The sequence below is a fragment of the Sturnus vulgaris genome, chromosome 8 (assembly GCF_052056855.1).
Source record: "Sturnus vulgaris isolate bStuVul1 chromosome 8, bStuVul1.hap1, whole genome shotgun sequence".
Taxonomy (NCBI): Eukaryota; Metazoa; Chordata; class Aves; order Passeriformes; family Sturnidae; genus Sturnus; species Sturnus vulgaris.
Window position 1 is genome coordinate 11,183,372 of NC_142250.1, and position 19,871 is coordinate 11,203,242.

The 19,871-nt window shown below is 37.5% G+C and overlaps 1 protein-coding gene across 4 annotated transcripts in view; it reads right to left on the reverse strand.

Moving 5' to 3' along the window:
- Nucleotides 1-203: 203 nt before the first annotated feature.
- The window catches only part of WAPL (WAPL cohesin release factor), a 136,216-nt gene continuing 116,548 nt past the window's right edge, over nt 204-19,871 (reverse strand). For all 4 annotated transcript variants that reach the window (XM_088168824.1, XM_014877985.2, XM_014877984.2 and 1 more), the window contains 11 exons: nt 16,107-16,334; nt 12,168-12,279; nt 11,116-11,213; nt 9,489-9,565; nt 8,130-8,305; nt 7,702-7,817; nt 6,855-7,016; nt 5,393-5,600; nt 4,148-4,236; nt 3,015-3,110; nt 204-2,664 (listed from right to left, as the gene is read on the reverse strand). In XM_088168824.1, the coding sequence (XP_088024950.1) occupies nt 2,599-2,664; nt 3,015-3,110; nt 4,148-4,236; nt 5,393-5,600; nt 6,855-7,016; nt 7,702-7,817; nt 8,130-8,305; nt 9,489-9,565; nt 11,116-11,213; nt 12,168-12,279; nt 16,107-16,334 (1,428 nt within the window). In that variant the 3' untranslated portion in view covers nt 204-2,598. The remainder of the gene's footprint in view (nt 2,665-3,014; nt 3,111-4,147; nt 4,237-5,392; nt 5,601-6,854; nt 7,017-7,701; nt 7,818-8,129; nt 8,306-9,488; nt 9,566-11,115; nt 11,214-12,167; nt 12,280-16,106; nt 16,335-19,871) is intronic.

Below are 19,871 nucleotides of genomic sequence, written 5' to 3' on the forward strand. Positions count from 1 at the left end.
GACTGACCACAGCCTCAGGTCCAGGCACTGAATTTTGTTGTCCCAACACACATGTGAAAAGCAAAGCACTACATTCAGGATGCTCCTTTACAATTTTTTTCACCTTTTCTTTTTTCATGTTTTCTTTTATCAATTTACCTGACACTGCCTTCTTTCTGCAATCACTCAGAGGAGTGTTTTATTGCATGTTAAAAGACAAGATATGTATTGAAAGTAGCAATTTTATTTGAGTTAAAATTATTTACAAAAACCCAAAGACATACTTCATGAAACTGGTACAAACTATTTTTCCTGCCGTTGGCTTTTGCTCCAAAGATCACAGCTGAGAAATACTGTATAAAATAAAAATAGGATTGGATTCAGAAAAGTACTCTACTGTTCTAATTTCCAATTGAGAGTATTTACACAAATATTTACAATGGAAAAAATGTTACTTTAAAACTTTAATTTGCAAGTTGACCTCAAGTACCCTTTAATGCAGAGTTATTTGAGGGTCTAACACACAAAAATGCACTGCAGTTCACAGGGTGATTTCTCCCCCCACCCTCAAAAAAAAAAATCTGCATTTGTCAGTGCTTGACAATTAGTTACATTTTAAAAAAAACTGTTAAACACTGAGGTAAATCAATTCCCAAACAATTACCAGTGTAACAAAGAAAGGTAGTTGTCCCTGCTTTCCCCCATCATCACATTTGCGTCTTCTTTTCTCTTGCCATCTCTCCACAGAAAACTACATAATCAATTCGAAATCTCATATATGTGAAAATCTCTAAAATCTGACAACTAGATGGGCCAAATATTTAATAATTTCCTCCTGATGCAGATCATTTACACACACCTTTTCCCTCTCTCCCAATACTGTTTTGGTTTTTTTTAAGAAGGGGAACACAACCTCAAGAACTTTTCTAAGTTACACTGATACACTAAGTTTTAGAAGGTGATGAGAGAAAATGCAAAAAAAAAAATGACCAACATAAGATTTTTGCCGTTAATCAGTTACTTCCTTACAGAATTCCCAACAATCTGCATTATCAAAAATAGGAAGACATAGAAGGCAGCCACTGTATGTAAAAAATTTACAGCTGGCACTGATACAAAAGCACAAGTTCTTAACTTTATACACGGAGATAACACAAGATCTAAAAGCAGGTTAGATTTCCTGTTATTTCCCCCTCATTATACATAGAACTAATATTTTTATGGCTTCAAGTTTTACAAATTCAATGGAGTAACATGATGTAACTACCTATACAGGTATTTAAAAATGTCAACGAAGCAGATCGCAGAACAGTCTGCAAATATTCAAGACCACCTTAATAAAAATAATTAATAATCAATTCTGTTGGTCTGAATAGTGAGTGCAAGAAAAAAATTGTTAAAAAAGTAATGTATTTTCTGGGATTCTTTGTTCCACTTAAGTCCTCAAACACAATGCTTTGCTGTGAACTAGACCTCAGACTGAACAAAATCTTAGCTATATCAGCAATTTAAGGCTTTGTGTTGTATGCATTTCAACTCTGTCATACTACAGAAGGATGAAATAGAAAGATTATGTCAGCTGGAAACATTAATCCCCATTGGTGTTTTAGCTTCTTTAAAATTCTTCCCCCTAAAGCATCCAGATTCATTGTATTCAACATTATAAAACACACCTTGAGTTCTTCCTTGAAGCAAATTAAAACAGCATTTCAAAGTTTTTGCTTATCAGAAGTGTAAACTACCCTGGGATTGAGTGTTTTTTAAATATTTTTTTTCTTTCTTTATTTCATTTGCATTTTTAACAGGGCACAACTTTTTACAGTCAGTATTCCTTTTGTGGATAACATACCCTCAATGGCTTTGTGTGTTTATGGGTCTGCATGCTCTTGGAACTACAAAGCGTTATGGTCTAGCAGGTTACAGTACGTGGGCCACGGGAGTTTTAGAACTGAGAAATAGTTCAACGACCTAATTTCAATCAAAACAGTATAAAAAATAAACTATCCAATCCTTGCCTCTTTGGATTCCAACAAATTTTAAATATAGACAGTAGTTAAAATCACAAAAGTATTTAAAAATTTATATTTTATGATTTTGGAATCATCTAGTAATAAAAAAAGCAGGAGCAAATTAAACTCAAATAGGAGCGGTGCTGCTGTCCAGAACTTCTTTATTAGAACATTTGTTTGATACCTCAGTAGCTAAGCTGCCTTTGCACCTGGCTGGCATGAAACAGTGGCTCAACAGTAAACAGCAGTTGCACTATCAGCAGCAAGTTTCTCCCCTTGAAACTTGTCACGAACAAAGCAAGAAAAAAAGGGAGGGTAAACCCTGCCAAAAATATTTAAATACTGCACTGCATCATAAACAGCAAGGTTTCTTTATTTACTTTCCTCAGAACCTTTTTCCCCTCATTTTTGATAGTTGCAGATTGATGTAGTAACTGTCTTTTAGAAAATGCTGAATGCATGGTTAAGAGACCAGGTAGCCTTAAAAATCCGAACACGAATGACACAGATGAATGCTCTCGGTATAATCCTTCAAGGACTTCTTTCATGACTTCTTCTTTTGTCTAAGGGTAGCTCCAGCATTAGAGTGCCTGCAGCGGAAGTTAAGTATCTAGCAGTGTTCCAAGTATTCAATCACCCTAGAGATAGATTTCTGGCCTGTTGTTCCAACAGCACACTGGAAATGCAACAGAAAACACAAGTAACAAACAAGCATTTGTAGCACCTCCTTCAAATATCTGAGAGCTGTTCTACTTTCAGAATTTAAGTATTTACAACTATGCATCAATAAAAGCAACTAGGTTCAGGCAGTCAATTCAGAAATATCTTCCTGGCCAATCACAATATAATGGCAGACAAAATTATGACAGACAAATGGCCTTTTAGTATTAAAAACCAGAATATCGACCTGTGCTCTTATGAAGACACAAACTGAAAAATGTTAATGCTTCTAAAAATACATGAAATATTAACAGAAAACAATACAAAAATATCTACATACATCAATTTGAAATATGCATTACTTACAGTAAGGTTCATAAAACTGAGAAATTTTTTGAGCATTTCAGTCATTATCGAGAAGTCTCCTTCAGGTAAGTACTCCCTCACAGTAGTCACATTGATCTAAGAAATAAAACAATCTTATCTTATTTGGGAAATATTTTTCTGACACAGAACTATAATGCTCTGCATGTGAGATGCACTAAGACAAGTATATTTACAGCATAAAGATGGCTTTTGTTGCCTCTTTATGATTTAAGCCACTTTTAAGCAATATTAATATCTTTACTGTGTTTATGTTTCTGGAAAACAATTACAAAAATAATTTTTTATTGTTGGTTTGTTGAAGTTTTTTTTCCTAAAAACATAAAAAAAAAAATTACTATCAGACATGCCCAGGACCTTCAAGATTATCAAGAACTAAAACCCTCCCCCAGGTCACTCCCTTGCCAGGGAGAGGCTCTCCCTTTACAACTGTGAAGTGTTGAGAATTACTGATCTCACTGTCAGTCTCACTCTGAATACTAAAACTGTTATGGACACTCATCAGTCCAAAGGCACAGAACAGCACCTTAAAGGCCATTTCTGCACCATGGTAAATTCAGACAAGCCTGAAAGCAGGTCTGAACTCATTTTCACGTGAGCATATTTTTGATAAGAGACTTTGAGTTCTCAGCAATTGGAGTTCTGTATTTTTAACTTCAGGTTTCTATTACATATTTCCAATCTGGGACAATTATTTTGAACTAAAAGGGATGCCTGTAAGTTCATCTGATTTCAAAGAAAAAGCTAAAGCAGACTGATAAAAAATAAGTAAGTCTGATGCTAACTTGCTTACTAAAACTACTGAGAAGGAACAGGCTTAGCCTTTTTTCCTCTGCCTTTCCAAAGTTAATTCTTTTTCAGGCTACAAGTAAAGGGAGAGAGGTAAAAGAGGTCAAATATTCAAATCCAACTGTTTTCAATAAACACGGTGATGTTCAGAAAATTTGTTTTGGCTAGAATAACTCTGGCAACTCTTCCCAAAGCTGTATACATCAGTGTAGCTTCACCAATGTATTGCTCACACTGAAGCCAAATTTATTAAACCCCTTTCAGTACACAAATTATCACTTCATTTTAAACATTATACTGGACTTAAGAGCAACTTAATCCCTTACTGGACTCTCCTGGCAGAGACAGCCTAGAAGCAATGCTGTGTATGAGGCCACAATGCAGTCTTCCATGTGCTTCCCAGCATGCTGAAGAGCTGTAAAAGAGACAACAGTCAATTGTATTCTCTAAGCAGCTGGTATCTTTTACTGCTGCAAATACAATCCTTCATTATCACTTTCCAGAATGCTTTTTCCTCAAACAAAATGAGCTTTTGGACTGAGACTTCAGAGATCAGGAAACACCACACTTACTGACTCAGCAGCACATTCTTGACAAGAGAAATGCTCTTTATTTACTTTCAACTCATTCTGCTGCACAGTATTTTGTCATTTGCCATTTCAATGTGCAAACTGTATGCTGAACACCCCAAACTACCAATGCAAATGTTTCATGTGATACTACATGCCTCTAAGATTTCCCACAAAGTAGTTTATTGTGTTAAGGCTAACAGGCACAGCAGTTTTTGCTGATGACTCAGCATTTTGGGGGAAATTACAAATAACTGCAGACACCAGTTGATGAGGCTACAAAAAGGAGGAAGGATATAAAGAAAGGTTGGAGAAAGTAATATACCACACCTACTAACATAAGATGAAAACACTATGAAAAGTCATACACTGTATCTACTATTAGAAGATTAAACAAGAAGGAATGATGTTTCAGACCCATTTTCCAGAGACAAATTACGTAACAGGTCAGAGATATTTAAATTCCTGGAACAAACTACCAAAGATGCAGCACATCGAGGCACTATATAGATACTTCAGACACCACTGATGAAGGGAGAAGACAGACACAAAGCAGATGGGGACAGAAGAGGCAAACAGAGAGAGCAGGGGGAAAAAAACCCAACCCTTAAGAGTAGCTTGAAACAAGAACCATGGAAAACAAAATTAAGGCAGGTAACTTTCAAGGACCATTCCAGAAGAATGAGTTAACAGCTTAAAAGCCATCCTTTCCAGAATATTTTGTACATGGAGTGCCCCAAAAAGGTCTAGGTTGGTTTTTTTGTTGTTTCTTTTGGGTTTTTTGTTTGTTTTTTAAAGAAACAGATAAAAGTAGCATAACTTCTACTTCTCATGCTTCAGATCTCAATGGCTCCTACTTATGCAGCAGTTTCACCCGGGATACACTGAGGAAATCTCAGCCCCAGAGACTGGATGTAGATAGGAAGCAGAGGACAAAGTGGGATTTTATGCCATCACACTGCTCTTTGCCTTTTCTGAGCTCATCCCAGCCAGACAACATACCTTTATTAAGATCAAGTTCTTCATCATCTTCCTCCTTCTTCTCCTTCTCCTCAGTACTATCTGACTTCTCTGTGGAGACCCACTGGATCTCCCCACTTGTCTCCTGCCATTCCCCACTCTTATCATGCTGAGCAGTGGGAGCTTCTTTAATCAGCTCGTCCGTCTGGCTCTCAGCCAGCTGTGCCGCTCGCTCACACTCCAGGAACAGCTAAGGGGGGAATTCCAGGGGAATTTCTGTGAGAAACTAAACCCTAAACACATTGACTTAGTACTTTCAAGTTTATTTCCTGTTCACAATTTACCCCTTAATACAATTAGCCTTCAATAATTTTCTTAAAAATAGGCTTTTCTTCTTCAAAGGAAAATATAATCTGGCCCAACACCAGCGCTGTGCTTCACAGCAAGACCTCCCTGCCTGGTGCTGAACCACTTGCCAGGCTCCTCTTGGGCATCATAAAAGTTTAATCACTTTCCTTGAGACACAGCTTGAAAACTAAAAGCTGCCATAATTTCCTGTCCATTTTGGTTCTCCACCAATTTTCCTTTTCTTCTCATGCTAACTATTCCCTCTTGGCTTTCTTAGAGCAAAAATATGAAGGAGTCTTTTAAAATGACTTAGCAAAGAATGTGAATGAACCAAGAATCTCATATTGGCACTTATTTCTCATGAATTATGTCTCAAACCATACGACCACCAGTTTTAAATATTGCTTTGCCAGGCTACATACATTAAGATACTTAATATTATTTTTACTTTTTTTTTTTAATCTGCTACTGGACAGTTATTTCACAAAGTTAAATACAAGTGCTAAAAGCATAATTAAAATTAACTCCATTGAAACATGACATCTGTAATTGCCTTTCAATTTTTTCATTTTAGTTTGTATGGTGAAACTCATTTACCAAAATTATTAATGGATTTTTTTTCAAAACAATTTCTTTTTTTTCATGTCTTCATTTTATTGGTGGATTATGGGGTTTTTTTACGGTCAATTTAAGAATGCTGCCTCACATCTGTAATCATTACATCTGTATTTTATTGCTTTTTATAAAGAATGATCCTATTTTTAAAATTCAAGTTGCAAAGTCCCAAAAATATAGTACTTTAAAAAAAATTACAGAAGCCAAGTATGTAAGAGCTTACATACAAGTAGCTTACAGCTGGTTTAAAACAAAAGTCAAAGTAAATAATCTAGGAACAATAAAACCAGAAACAAATTGTATGGGAACAAAAGAGTTTTAGTGGATGACTGTAAACCACTGTCTTTTACCAGGGAATCTGTTTCTGTAATGGACAGCACTGCAGAAGTCAGGGTTGTGAGCAGCAAACTTCCCCCTACCTTGCTCCACTCCTCAAAATGCTAAACAGAACAACTGACACATCTTCAATGCTGACTTCTCCGTTCCCTCCAACAGTCTGACAATGAGAAATGGGAACTACTGCAGGACAAACACTTCTCACCTGCACTAAAGCCTGAACAGCATCAATCTGTCCAGTTATCTTCAGGCTTTCGTCTCCTTCGCCCGTACACAAGGAGTCAAAAGAACACGATGTTTCCATGTTGACAAGGCAGTGCCTGTTCCGGGCACTGTACTCCACGAGATTGATCAACAGACCCAATCCCTGCATGATTGGAGAGTCAAAAAGGAATATACACATTGGAAAAAAGATAATTTAGCAAAAATCATCTATTTAGATAAACATCTTTGGCCTTATCTTTCTCAGAATACACAACTTAGGAAAGTCTGACAGACAGAGGATGGGCGTTTAAAGAAATACAAGATAGAACAGAGATGCCTGTACAGGAGAATGCAGGAATCTCTGCTTTTCCAATTCTGAACATGAAAACATTTTTGGAGCTGAGGATTCCTGTACAGAGGTTAGGGATTCAGATGTCTAACCCTCAGCTTATGCTCATAAGAGATCCTTCACATACACACTTTCACTGCTGCTATTAGGCCACTCTGACCCATTTCATGTAAGCTGAGGTAAATCTGACAAAAGCTTTTAACTCAAACAATAATATCAACCATATTTCCAAAACTGAAAAGATGTTTGAAAATTATTCATTCACATACTTATTGAGCCAAATCTCTTCGTCCATCAAGCAATACACTTTTTCCCACCAAACACAGGGGAAAAACTCAAACACACCACATCCGTACAGAAACTTGAAATATCTCACTTTAGGTATACATATGATCACTGAAAATTGTAGGGGAAACAATTCCTTAATGAGGACCCAGAGCAGCTCAATGCTCAAGGAGGCAAATAATTTTCTATTGATGTAAGCAGCACAAGAACTTACCAGCACCCGGATATCAAATCTCTGTTCTTGAGGTAGGAACTTCGGAACCTGAAGCACACAATTCATTGCTGTGCCTATCAGACCATCCTGTTCACCTGTTTTTGTACTACCCCATTCTGCAAACAAGGAGTTCAGAGGCTCAGTATTGAAAACACATTTATAATGGTAAGCACACCCTATTAAAAACCTTTTGGTTCTAATGACAAACAAGTCCCTCTCAGCCCAAGACCTCATCTAAATATTTCATATTTGCAATTCCTCACCCAGCTTGCAAAGAGAAATTACTGAGGGCTTTAAGTAAACATCTACCATGCATAACTGCCTTATAGCACTGGACTTGAAAAACTATAATCATTACCAAAAAAAATTTACACTAATGGTTTACCTGACACTTCACTGCAGAATATGCAAAAAATTTGTTGTCTTACCATTATCATTTGTCAGGTTGAGCAAGACCCCAATGATGGCCCTCATACAGTCTTCCACGGCTTTACCCACATGGTTAGTTACATTCTGGTGAGGCAGTGACTTATTGTCTGGTAAACAGATACTGTCTTCAGCACGATTATATCGCTGGATTAACTCCTCACAATGCTGCAGTGCTCTGCAAGGAGAAGGTGCAGAACAAAATTACATTCACAACCTACAAAGCATGCCACCTTTATACTTGTTTCGTAAGGAAAAAACCTGAAACACAGAGCTTTATGCAAAATTTTTCTGATACCCAGTCTATAGGGACAGATAATAAACTTATCACCTATAAAACCTTTTATAAGCTTAACTGAAAATAGTGTAAAACAGAATCTTGGAAATCTTAGGGTTTTATCAGCTTGGTATTTCAGGAGCAAGTTAATTTTCCTTTCCAGCTTCGTCATATGGTCTTACTACTTATTAAAAGATATCTCCTCTTCCTACAAACCCAGCCTCTCATATCCTCTGGCCATCAAGACACAGCATGATTCTGACAGTGTTACTAAAATGCTCTCTTCTCAGAATTATTTCCATTCAATAAGGAATGACACATGATTTCCCAGCAGTAAAATCCTAATCTTGTATCACTAAGGGACTACAGGCACAATTCTACTGCATATAACATTGGTTTCATGTTAAACTACCACACTGATTTCAGTTACAAACAAAACCATAAAGGCCAAGAATACATACTGGCTTAAATAACCTATTAAACTGTGGTTTGCTTTGTTTAATTTTATAGAAATACTCCAAATATCTAATCTATAACCATGAAATCATGTTTCCAATGAGGTCTGCAGAGTCAAACTTTCAGCTTCATTTGTTCACTTATGAAGAGCAGGACAAGGGGCAGAGGCTCTGAAAGCCAACTGAGACTGCACCCAGATTGATAAATGGGTTAGAGGTGTTTGTACAAGAATCTCTGCCAGCGAGAAATGCCAAAACCAAAATTTCACTATGTGATTTTTTAGTTACACCGACAATTCTGCTATGCTCCATTCCAGTAAACACTTAAGCATAACGAAAACACAGTAAGTAAATGTCACTTCACCCTCTTGTGTGTTCCTACTTCATGCAGCAGGATCTGAATTAACAGTCTGCAGCTTCTACAGACCCACCAGTAGCAGCCTTACACATTGGTAGTACTCAGGTAGTTGCCCATACCCCCACCTACATTAACTTTACTCAATAAAAAGCAGAATTTTTGGGGTTATTCACCCCTAGAATCTTCCAGTATAAATATTTTTTTATATATACCTATCATGTGAGGTATTTTGCAAAACTGAGGGTTTTGGGGATTTTTTTATACAACTTACTTAGCTGAGGAGACTATGAGCTGTGAGTCTTTGTATGCTATCAGATAGCTCTGATTCTCTGGATTATGCACAGTTACCTAAAGAGAGAAGGAAAAAGTAGTATTAAAAATAAGAGTTTTTTCCCTTGTAAGAGAAGCATTCCCTTTTACAGCTAGTATACTTAATTCAGTTCCACATTTCTTGGCTATTATCCAGTATAAACTTTCACTCCTCATTTTTCAGTATTTCCTTGGAGTTTTCATCTCTAAACAATTGTGGCACTGAAGATAGAGCCATCTTCCCTGATAAAGTGCAGAAACCATGTAGCAGAATGTTTTTCCACAGCAGAACCCTGAATCCACACCCTGGGACTAGAGTATCCCAAGTGTGTATACAGAACACAATTATATATGTGGCATTTAAGGACTTGATATAAAATCCACTTTGAGTGCTTACTATGCATTCAACCATAACACTTGAGGTTTTCCTCGATTCCCTTGACTGAAATTTGGAACCAATTTTCAGAAACAATACAAGTTCTTCTCTTGGATTTGCATGATTTGGCATGTTTTGAATTTTATCATCTCTCCCAAGTTTCTAAGGATCTTACTACATCACAAACACCCCTAAGTCCTAATTTGAATATTCTAACATTAGGCAAGGCTCTTCTACTCTTGCTTGGCAATTCACATTTTGAATATAAAAGCAGAAAATGACTCTGAAATTTTTTTCTCACTGCTGAGAAGAAAGGTAAAGAGAATTTTTAAGGCACCCTTCAACAATCGCTAATCTTTCTCCATTTTTAGCTTGCATTTACATTATCTTTAAGTCTGTCCTTCTAATTTAGTGAAGAAAACAAGTGACCAGTGTAACTATTTGCCCTCTATTTTAGGTTTAAGGTGTTGAGAGAGATTCATTGACCTGTACTCTGATCCCAAATGTTTTCTGATGTGCAAAGATGTGTTGCTAGAACATAACAAGGCACTCCTGCTTTCTTTGGGTATCACAACAGAAACAGAGTAACACCAGTAACAAACACCAAACTCAGTGAAACAAGGCATTGCAGAGAAACACACACACAGCATTCCCATCACGTAAACTCTACAGAAGTACCATGTATTTTGATTTTCTTCAAAGGTCTCAAAGAAATATTGACCATCTGCATTTACACACTCAGCTGATGACAGGACTTGTTTCAGGGCCATTTGCTCTTTCAGCACTTCCCCAGCTGATGGTTCAAAGTAGCAATTCTTAACATTGATATATTGCTTCTAAGAAAATCCCACTTCTATAATGATCAGTTATTACTAGACACACACTGGAGAGTCAAACTCATGCCCCAAGAAACCCAAGAAAATAACATCCATAAAAAGAAGCTTTTTGTAGGAACTTAAGAAAAAGCATCATGTCAAATTTAGTTATTTTTTAGCAAAAATAATCTTGGAACCTGGTACACACATACAGAGTAGTAAGTTAAATTTTCAAACATTACAGAAACACTGATAAGTATCAGAAAGTTAGTACAGTCTATAAAAAAATAAAAATCAACCTTATAGAGCTATAATGTGACTACATAGTGAAAGAATGAAAACCAGAATTGCTTAAAGAAGCAGCTTTTCAGAAATGCAAAGGATCAGCTCATACTTACACTTTCTAAGACCCGTAAACATCTCTCTGCACCCCATAACGAAGCAACCAACTTCTCTTCGTTTTCATCACTGCTTAGGTGATCCACACATTCTTTAACTAAACACAAAAAGAAGTTGTTTTCCTCCATAAGTAAGAGGTCTTCAAAAGCCAGGTGTACAAACTAAGCAGCTACTCAAGAGTTATCAGCCTTGTTTTACACTTTGCACACCTCTAATGCCAGGAAACAGTCATAAAGACATGATCAGCACTCCAAATTTTTCATTTCTTCAAGTAAATGAAAAAAAACCAAACCTTACAAGTTGAGATTGTTGTTACAAATTACCTAGCCACATATATTAATCTTCTCCTGCCAGTAACAGTGTCCAGCACATGACTGTGCTCCTTAACTCTAAGGGAGTCTTAGAAAGACTTAGAGAGATAGGACAAGCACACACTTCCCAGACTTTGTAAGTCTAAAACCATAACCTGAAACTGTGTTCAAATTGAATATTTTCATCTCTCCAATTCTCCTTTTGTTCTCCCACTGATTACTTAAGACTTACTTTATTCAGGTAAACAATTCATTTTAAAATGCCCCGTTTCCTACCTAAGAGATTATAATAAAAAACACTGAGACATATCTTTGAAAAAATAATGGACTCAACCCTCCCCCTCTCACCCACTTCTTCTTGAAGGATTTACTTCCTACGGTATATTTAAAAATACCTGGTCTGAACGTAAATCTTAAAGCCTATAAGGGCGATTCTACTCTAGAACAAGTGAGATGTACAGATCTGTGTAACAGCATTCTGTCCAAGCTTAAGCCATTTTTATTCTCATACCTTGTACACATTCCATTTAATATGAAAACTACTTTCAATCCCACCTGCAACAGATGAAAATCACTAATATTTTTCAGTTACTTGATATTGAATTGTGTATTTTATTTTTAACACTGCTAAGAAAAAGACATTTCTATTTTTAACCACAGGAAATAAATATTACAAAAAGCAAACATTTTATTACAATTCACTATTTTTTCATGCTGCCAAAGCAGTATCCCCACTATACCTTTATCTACAATATGATCCAGACCACCCAGAAGTCGCAGTTCTTCTTTAAACCAGTCCCCAGCTCGCTTTGAGGTGAGAGACAGCAATGTCTCCATTGCCAAATGCCCAGTCTGAAAGAGTGAGGTTCTGGAATTAGTGAAATCAGTGTATTGGCTACAGCTGCATATGATAAGTCATACAAATATATGTCATATGAAGACCATAAAAATGAAATTATAGATTCTGAGAAGAACCACCACCAGAGGGAGCAAGAACAGACTGGAAAATAGGCGTATCTTTAAAATAAATCACAGTGCTGATACAAAAGGTACTTTGCATTTTCAAATTTTCTTGATTTTATTAATAGCTTAGAAAACCCAAGCAGACTCCTATCATCTGTTTCTGTTGTTATCAAAATAAGTGGAGGAAGCAAATAGACAAATCAGCCAGGCAGTAAAAAAATCAAGAAAATCCCCAGTGAACACAGCTTCTCAATCTCTCAGATACACTGGCTTTGCTGCTCATAGATCACACTTGCTTCCAATGTAGGTATCTTGTGTTTTTAACTTTAAACCTACAGAATAAAGCAATTAAACTGAACAACTTCAGGAAATCTTATCTTATTTACTGATAGACTTTTTTGGAAAAAAGGAGGAACAAGGAACACATATATAAATTCAACAACAGTAAAATTAAGTTCACCCCCTGCAAATGGAAGTAGAACACTACTCACCCGGCTTGAGCAAACACTCCATTGTCTTAGCATGAGCCCTCCCTCCACCCCATCTCCAGCTGCTTTCCTTGCTTTTAAAATACTTGACTTCCAAGGAGGAAAAGAAAGATGAAGATCAGACAGAGTTACCACCCAAAGTTGTTTCTGAGTTGGAGGAGCAAGCCCTGCAGCACACTGTCACAGAAACAGCATTTCTCCAGGGCAAATGGAAGCACCCTTGGGGCAGCAAAATGTTGTGTGGATCAACATAAGCAGCAGCAAATCTACAATAGGTCAGTTAATTTCCTAAATACCTTCACCACAAAAGCTCAAAGGCCACACAATATTTAAAACATGGTGATTAGTTTTCTGCCAGAGGGCAATACGACTTCAAATAACTCTAGAAGAATATAATCTGATATTTGTACACACTTAATAAGGACGCTAATTTTCTTTCTTTTAAAAATAAAAGCAATGAAACCTCATAACCCTTTTGCTTTTGAGTAATCCATTACATTTAATTTTTTGTCAATTACTACAAAATTTTAACACCAAGGGCCCAAAACACGGTTGCCTTAACATTTCAGCCTTATGCTGAGAGTGAAAACCAGAATAACCTCTTGGAGCATCTGAAAACACTAGTGGCTCCTGAAGGTTTTTGTCATGATGCAACAGTGAGGAGGCAGCTGCAGAATCAGGAGCTGCAGAGGGCTGCACTCACTAACAGGTGAGGGCCACTTGCTGAGGTGAAAGCCAAGTTCTTCAGGTTTATGTTCTCATCCAGCACTATAAGCCCGGAACAAATTTAACCTGCACACACCTCCTTCTGTTTCTGGGTTTCTCTTTTCAATGTAAATAGCGATCAAGAAAACTGAACCTTTGAATAATCAAAATTAAGTCCAGCCTAACTTCTAGACAGACACAAAAACAACATTGTCTGTGGCAAATTGATCACCTTCACCTGATCCGTGTACGATTGAAAAAAGCTCAAGTGTGGCTGGTCAGGGACAAACTGGAGGTATGAAAACATCTGCTGCAATCCTCCTGACTCTCACTGGGTATGTCTGAGTCTGAAAAAGCACAGAGCTTTTCTTTACCCCCAGAAGATGTGCATTTTTGCTTGCATTTTTTTGCCTGTAATTTAGTACAAAACAGAGATTACTTATTGTATCTCATGACAGAGATCTACATGAATGCAGCTTGATCTTCAACATATGAAGTTCACTATTGTCTCGACTTACCATTGCTACTATTTTAAACTGGAAGAGAACCTAATCATCTCATTTGGCTTGTAAATATTCTCTAAATACTACACAGTCTCTGCTTCTAGATGGTGCAGCTGGGAGGAAACCAGTTTCCAGCTGTGAGGTACTAAAATATTCAATGCATTTACAGCAACAGCTCGAAATAAATTTAAGAAATAGAGCTGCCTCAGGGAAAAACCCTCAAATAGAGCAGCTGAAACTGATGGCCTAGGATATTAATGCTCTTTACTCATGAACAACTTCCTCACAAGACAGAGACCCTTTTGATATATCCTCTCCTTTTAAAACCCATGTCTAAGAAAACAGAACAACAGAATTACAGTTCATAAAAAAGCAACAGTCTAGATCAGATTATGAATATGAGAAAAGCTCAAGCAGGAGACAGTGCTCTTTGTGCCTGGATGCTTTAGCAATGAGGAACCTGCACCAGCTGTTCCATGCTTAATAAAGGGAGCTGTCTTACATTTTACAGTACAAGAGATATCCTGGCACTGACAAACTCTGCTATGTGAGCTGCCTTCAGTGCCAAAACAGCACTGAAAGAAGACTCTGATTATACCAAATCCTAGCTGATCACCACCTAGAGAACAAATTTCATTCTGTGGTGGTATTTTCAGACTGAAAAGTGAAAGGGCAGAATATAATCTCATGTTCGTACTTTTCTTTGCAGATATCCAAGGCCAGAAAGTTAATTCAAGCTCCCTAGCAGCATTTTTCATATGTTTGTATGAAATAAGCCTGAAATTGAAATTTGTAATTCATTGTCAGCACAATCTGATTAGCAAAGTTAACAATGATGTCATGGATATGATCTTCCTCACTCAAAATTCAGCTCTTGCTAAAGCTAGAGAACAGTGAGTCTTCATACCAGTTCAGCTCTCTATTCCATAGCAAGAATTTGGAGGGAAAACACCCCAATAAAACTCTTCCCAAACTGATACAAAAGTCCCAAAAGCTAAAAAAAGTGCCATCTCAACAAGGCACATCATGTTTTAGTCTAACTGAATATGGAACACAATCCTGACTGAGGATTACTGCCAGGAACATTACTTGCACAGACAAAGCTCTGAAAAGCTCACTTCATAAACAATAAATCAGAAGCTTCTCCCATTAGGTATAAGCATTACAGAAAAAATGGCAAAAGCCCTAATAAGAATCTTGAAAAGAATGCATTATAGGAGGTAAAAAAATAAGATCATTCTAACTTTACTTGTGCCGTATTTTACTATAGTGAGAGACATACTACTTCTTTTTGTCATTTATGGCCACTCATCTAATCAATCTGTCAATCAATTCTTTAAACAGACTCTTCTAAAAAAGCCTTGCAACTTATCCTTTTTGTTTTCTAAGCTAGCTTGATGCTAGCATCAAACCATCAAAAATTTAATTTTAAACAGAACCAGCTCACTCTGCTGCAGATAAAGGTATTTTCATAAATGCCTTGAGAAAGGAAGGACAAAAATTCACCCACACTCATGGTAAGCAACAGAACTGCCACCACATTTTGGGTAGGGCAAAAACAATTTCTGCAAGACAGGCTTTTTTTTAATGTGAAAACCTGCACCACAGTTTTAATTTAGCACACAATACTCTTATTACCATGCACAAACCCCTGTTTGTGAAAGTACTTATAAAACTTAGGCAAGGAAATGGAGTCAAATAACCTATGTGTGGGCTTCAAATACAATTATTTAGTATTACTTGTTTGCAACTGCTCCCTGTAACTAGCTACCCTTAGCAGAGGCAAAGAGAGACTCAGACAGCTGAAGAACATCCTAACTTTATCCTACTAACAACCTTTGAAAAAGGAAATTTTGAATTTGAAGAAAACACTTGCAGTGCAGCCAGGTATGCATGAAAGGTAGATGAAACACCAGGAATCCTTTGCTGGGGATATGAAATGAAGGGTGATGCTTGCAAGTTCCATTTTATTAAGCATTCCACAACTGCCAAGGCTTTCCAATAAAAGCATGTTACCCACCGTGATGTTTTCGAGATCAAGATGTTTGTTGTGAACAGTTTCACAGAGTCTCCGAATTTTTTCCTTAATTTTATTCATGTCTTTTTCATTCAGCAGCTTGGCAGAGGAAGCATCTTGTTCCAATTCCAGAAGCCGTATCATCAGATCTAGACTAGCTCTGTCTAAATCCATGTTCAAGCGATCTCTACTCAGGATGTACATTAGAGCTGCTGTACAAAGGGACAAATTCTTGGGTGGACAGAGAAAGGAAAAAAACCAGTTAGCTTTTAAGTCATTTTAGGCAGACCTTTCAGTATTTTTAATAAACAAAACGAAGATTCATAAAAGAAAATGCGTAACAGGCCCCAGTCTTAGCACTTGCATGAGCACTCACTGTTGAATGGAGATTCCTTCTAGCAAGTCACTTATGTGCTCTCCTGACAAATGAAACTGAGACATAAAGCACTCAATGTATTTGCAAAGCCCTAATTGAAAAGTAAGGATTTCTACTTTTTATGGACTCAGTGCCACAGACAGAGTAAGAAACAGTAACTCCAGTAACACAGAGAAGAGACAGATGGCAGGGGAACAAAGTAAAACAGCCCAGGATACACGGCAAGGTAGGAGAACATTCTGGTTCGAGGGGATGAACTGGTGACAACACCAGAAAACCCAGAGATCATGGGGACAGCAGCTGCAGGGAGGGAGTGCCTGGGGACAGAAATTCTGATTCTGCCAAATGGGTCAGTCAATTAATAACTTACCCAAAGTCTTCCAGAATAAACACATTTTATTTCCAGGGGAATTTTACTTTTTGGAAGTAGCCAGAGTATCCACCAGCTTCCACCTGTGCCTCATTCCCATCAGTCTTAACACGTGAATGTTATTAACCTGACTACCCGTACCTTAAATAAAACTGGGGTATAGGCACATCTGACTGGCTAAAGAACACTTGATTCTTCCTGAAGTAGGAATTAAATTCTACCTTCAAGAGGCTCCAGAAAAGCCAAGGCAGAAGATGACTGTCAGGAAGAGTGAAGCAAAGCCATCCATCCCTGGTGTCTAAGTACTGCGTTTACACTGAGAGCACCAAGTTACACGACAGAGGAGAAATGTTCACTGGGAACAGAGGTGTGCTGGGCACAAAACTGCCAGAAACCTCTGACAATAAATGGAGGAGTTGAGAGCTGGGGAGGGGGGGGGTGTGCGGGGCATGTGTGTGTCCAACTGAGTTCAACCCTCAGGTTTCAACATGCTGCAAGCATCCATCACAATTGTTTCTGTATAAGGTAAATTAAACATGGAAACAAACTAATTCTGGAATATAAATGTTGTATAGCTCAACAGGAAAGAGCAGAATTCTGTGTCATAGCAGATTAACATCTTGTTTAGAGTTCAGCCAACCACCAAAGCAATCATTATCTGCTCTGTTTATTTTAGAAGTAAGTAATAATCATACCTGGTCATACTAAGCATATGATACATATGGTAAGTATCAGCATTCCCAAAACAGGATTAGGCAGCTGACAGTCTATGAAAAGCTACGTCAAAACTCATTCCTGTCTGAGTTAAGGAAATCCTCAGGTGAATAAAGACTTTAATCTGACCAACCATCAAAGATGCATTTGAACTACTGAAGGAAGGAAGCAAGGGTTTCCAAATCTACATCTTTCATGAATAAATGAAGACAGGGTTGTTAAAAAATCCACAACAAACTCCTCGCTGTGAGCAACGCTACCCCAGCCTTTTATCATTACTCCAGCCTTGCCAGATGTAAGGCAGAAAGCATCTGTGTGACCTGTCTGCAGAGGGTATACATAGTTAACGAAAATCAAGGATAAACATTCTCCAATATGCCTTGCAATTTTATTATTTTAATCACACAAATTGTTTACTCTTCATTCACTTGCAGCTGGCTTAAACTGTACAAGTCAGGTTCCTTGAAGAACTGGGCTCTTCCAGAATGGCAGTGATTAAAACAAGGACACACTTTCCAGAGGAACCAAAGGTTAGCTAATCATTGTTCAGCCAATGCGGGACTTGAACATCTGTGAAGAACTGTATTTTAATGACCAACATTATCTACGTGAGGTTCCTGGTTAAAAAAAAACAAATACTCAAGGTCCCAAGGGAGTTTCCATCAAATAGAAAGTATGCAGCAGTTAACAAAGGGAAAGTGCCGAATTTATAATCTGGGCTGCCATTATTTTGAGGTGGAGACTGTTCTTAGATCATTACTCAGAAATGCTTTACAGATACTCCAAAGTCTGGTAAGGGCAATCACATTCACTCTGTAAATCTCTGTATCAAGCCCTTGTCTGCTTCAGGTTCCCTTCTTTTCAACCCAACCAGCTTTCCATTATGAAGGGAGCAATGGTTCTTTTTCCCTCTGCATCAGCTCAGCCAAGATTTCCCCTCAGACTGGCCACCCAGGTTTCAAGATACTTGAATGGGACCTGATCACCAAGACGTGATGCAGGAGGTTTCAGGCTGCAGGAGGCTGCTGGAAAAGCAAAAAGGATGGACTGGCTCTGTGTAACAAGATCCAGGTTGCTGCCACAGCACACACACAGAGGGATTCAGGCCAATAAGCCTCCAAATGCTGATGTGCAACAGGAAAACAGCGATGGTAGAAAATAAGGACCTCAAATGTGAATGGTGCTTACGGCATGGAACAAACTGCTCTAGCTCCATATCAGTGATACAGGTTTTGTAAAGCTGGCTTCTCTTTCATCTTGAATAAAACAATTCTGCATTTTGTTCTGATCTTCTCTAAGTGTTTAATTAACCACACTGCCTGAAAGCTATCTCATGCACTGCCATAAACACAATTCTGAGCTTGTAATGAAGGGAAATTGTTAGTACAACTCATTCTTGATCAGTATTCTAAGAGAATAAAAAACCCAACCAAAGAACCAAACTGATCCTTCCAAATGCCACCCTTACAGATTGCAGTAGAAGAGTGATTTTTTCGGGTGAGCTTCCCCCATTCCATTCTAGTCCTCAAGATGTGTAAAACACATTCTGCTTCCAAATAAATGCAGAGAAGAGAAAAAAAGTAAAATAAATAGAATTTGCTCTAGACATAAATTTCAAAGCATATCTAACTATGGATTTGCACTCCATACTTCTACAGAATTCAGGAAAACATCCTGGTTTGAACATACACTCCAGAAATGGCAGACCATTTACACCCACTCTCATCCTTGTGTTCTCTTGCCTATTCTATTTATACTCCAGCTTGTGGGAACAGATGGTTATTTTCTAGGGTTCAGCTCTACATATAATGCACTTTTATCTTTTTTAAAGTTATTCTCATGCTGAAGACATAAAACCACATTTTTGTGCTTAAATATAGTATTTTATTTTAAAAACTAATAGTGCTTCAAATCTTTACAGAGCACCACTGAACAGACAAAGTCAATTAAAAACTTAAGCTTAAATAAAAGTGTACGAGAAAAATTTGGTGGAATAAGTAATTTTCATGTGGTTATTTTTGGGCATAGCTCTGTAAGATAGCTGGTATTTTGTTTTCCCTGCTGGTTCAAAAAATGCCAACTGCCAGTATGTAACTGCTACTTATGGAAATGTTAAGAGTCTGCTACACACTCAGTCTATTTTATTCCATCAGAACAATGAATGCAGTATAAGTTCATATTTGTGTCCATTAAAAATGTCATCGTGGCAGTTTTCCCATCTTCAAAATACTTTAAGAAAATATTAACCAAATAATCGTGCATTTTCAGCACAGTCCTTATTTATCTTAGAGGGATTTGGGCCATGCAA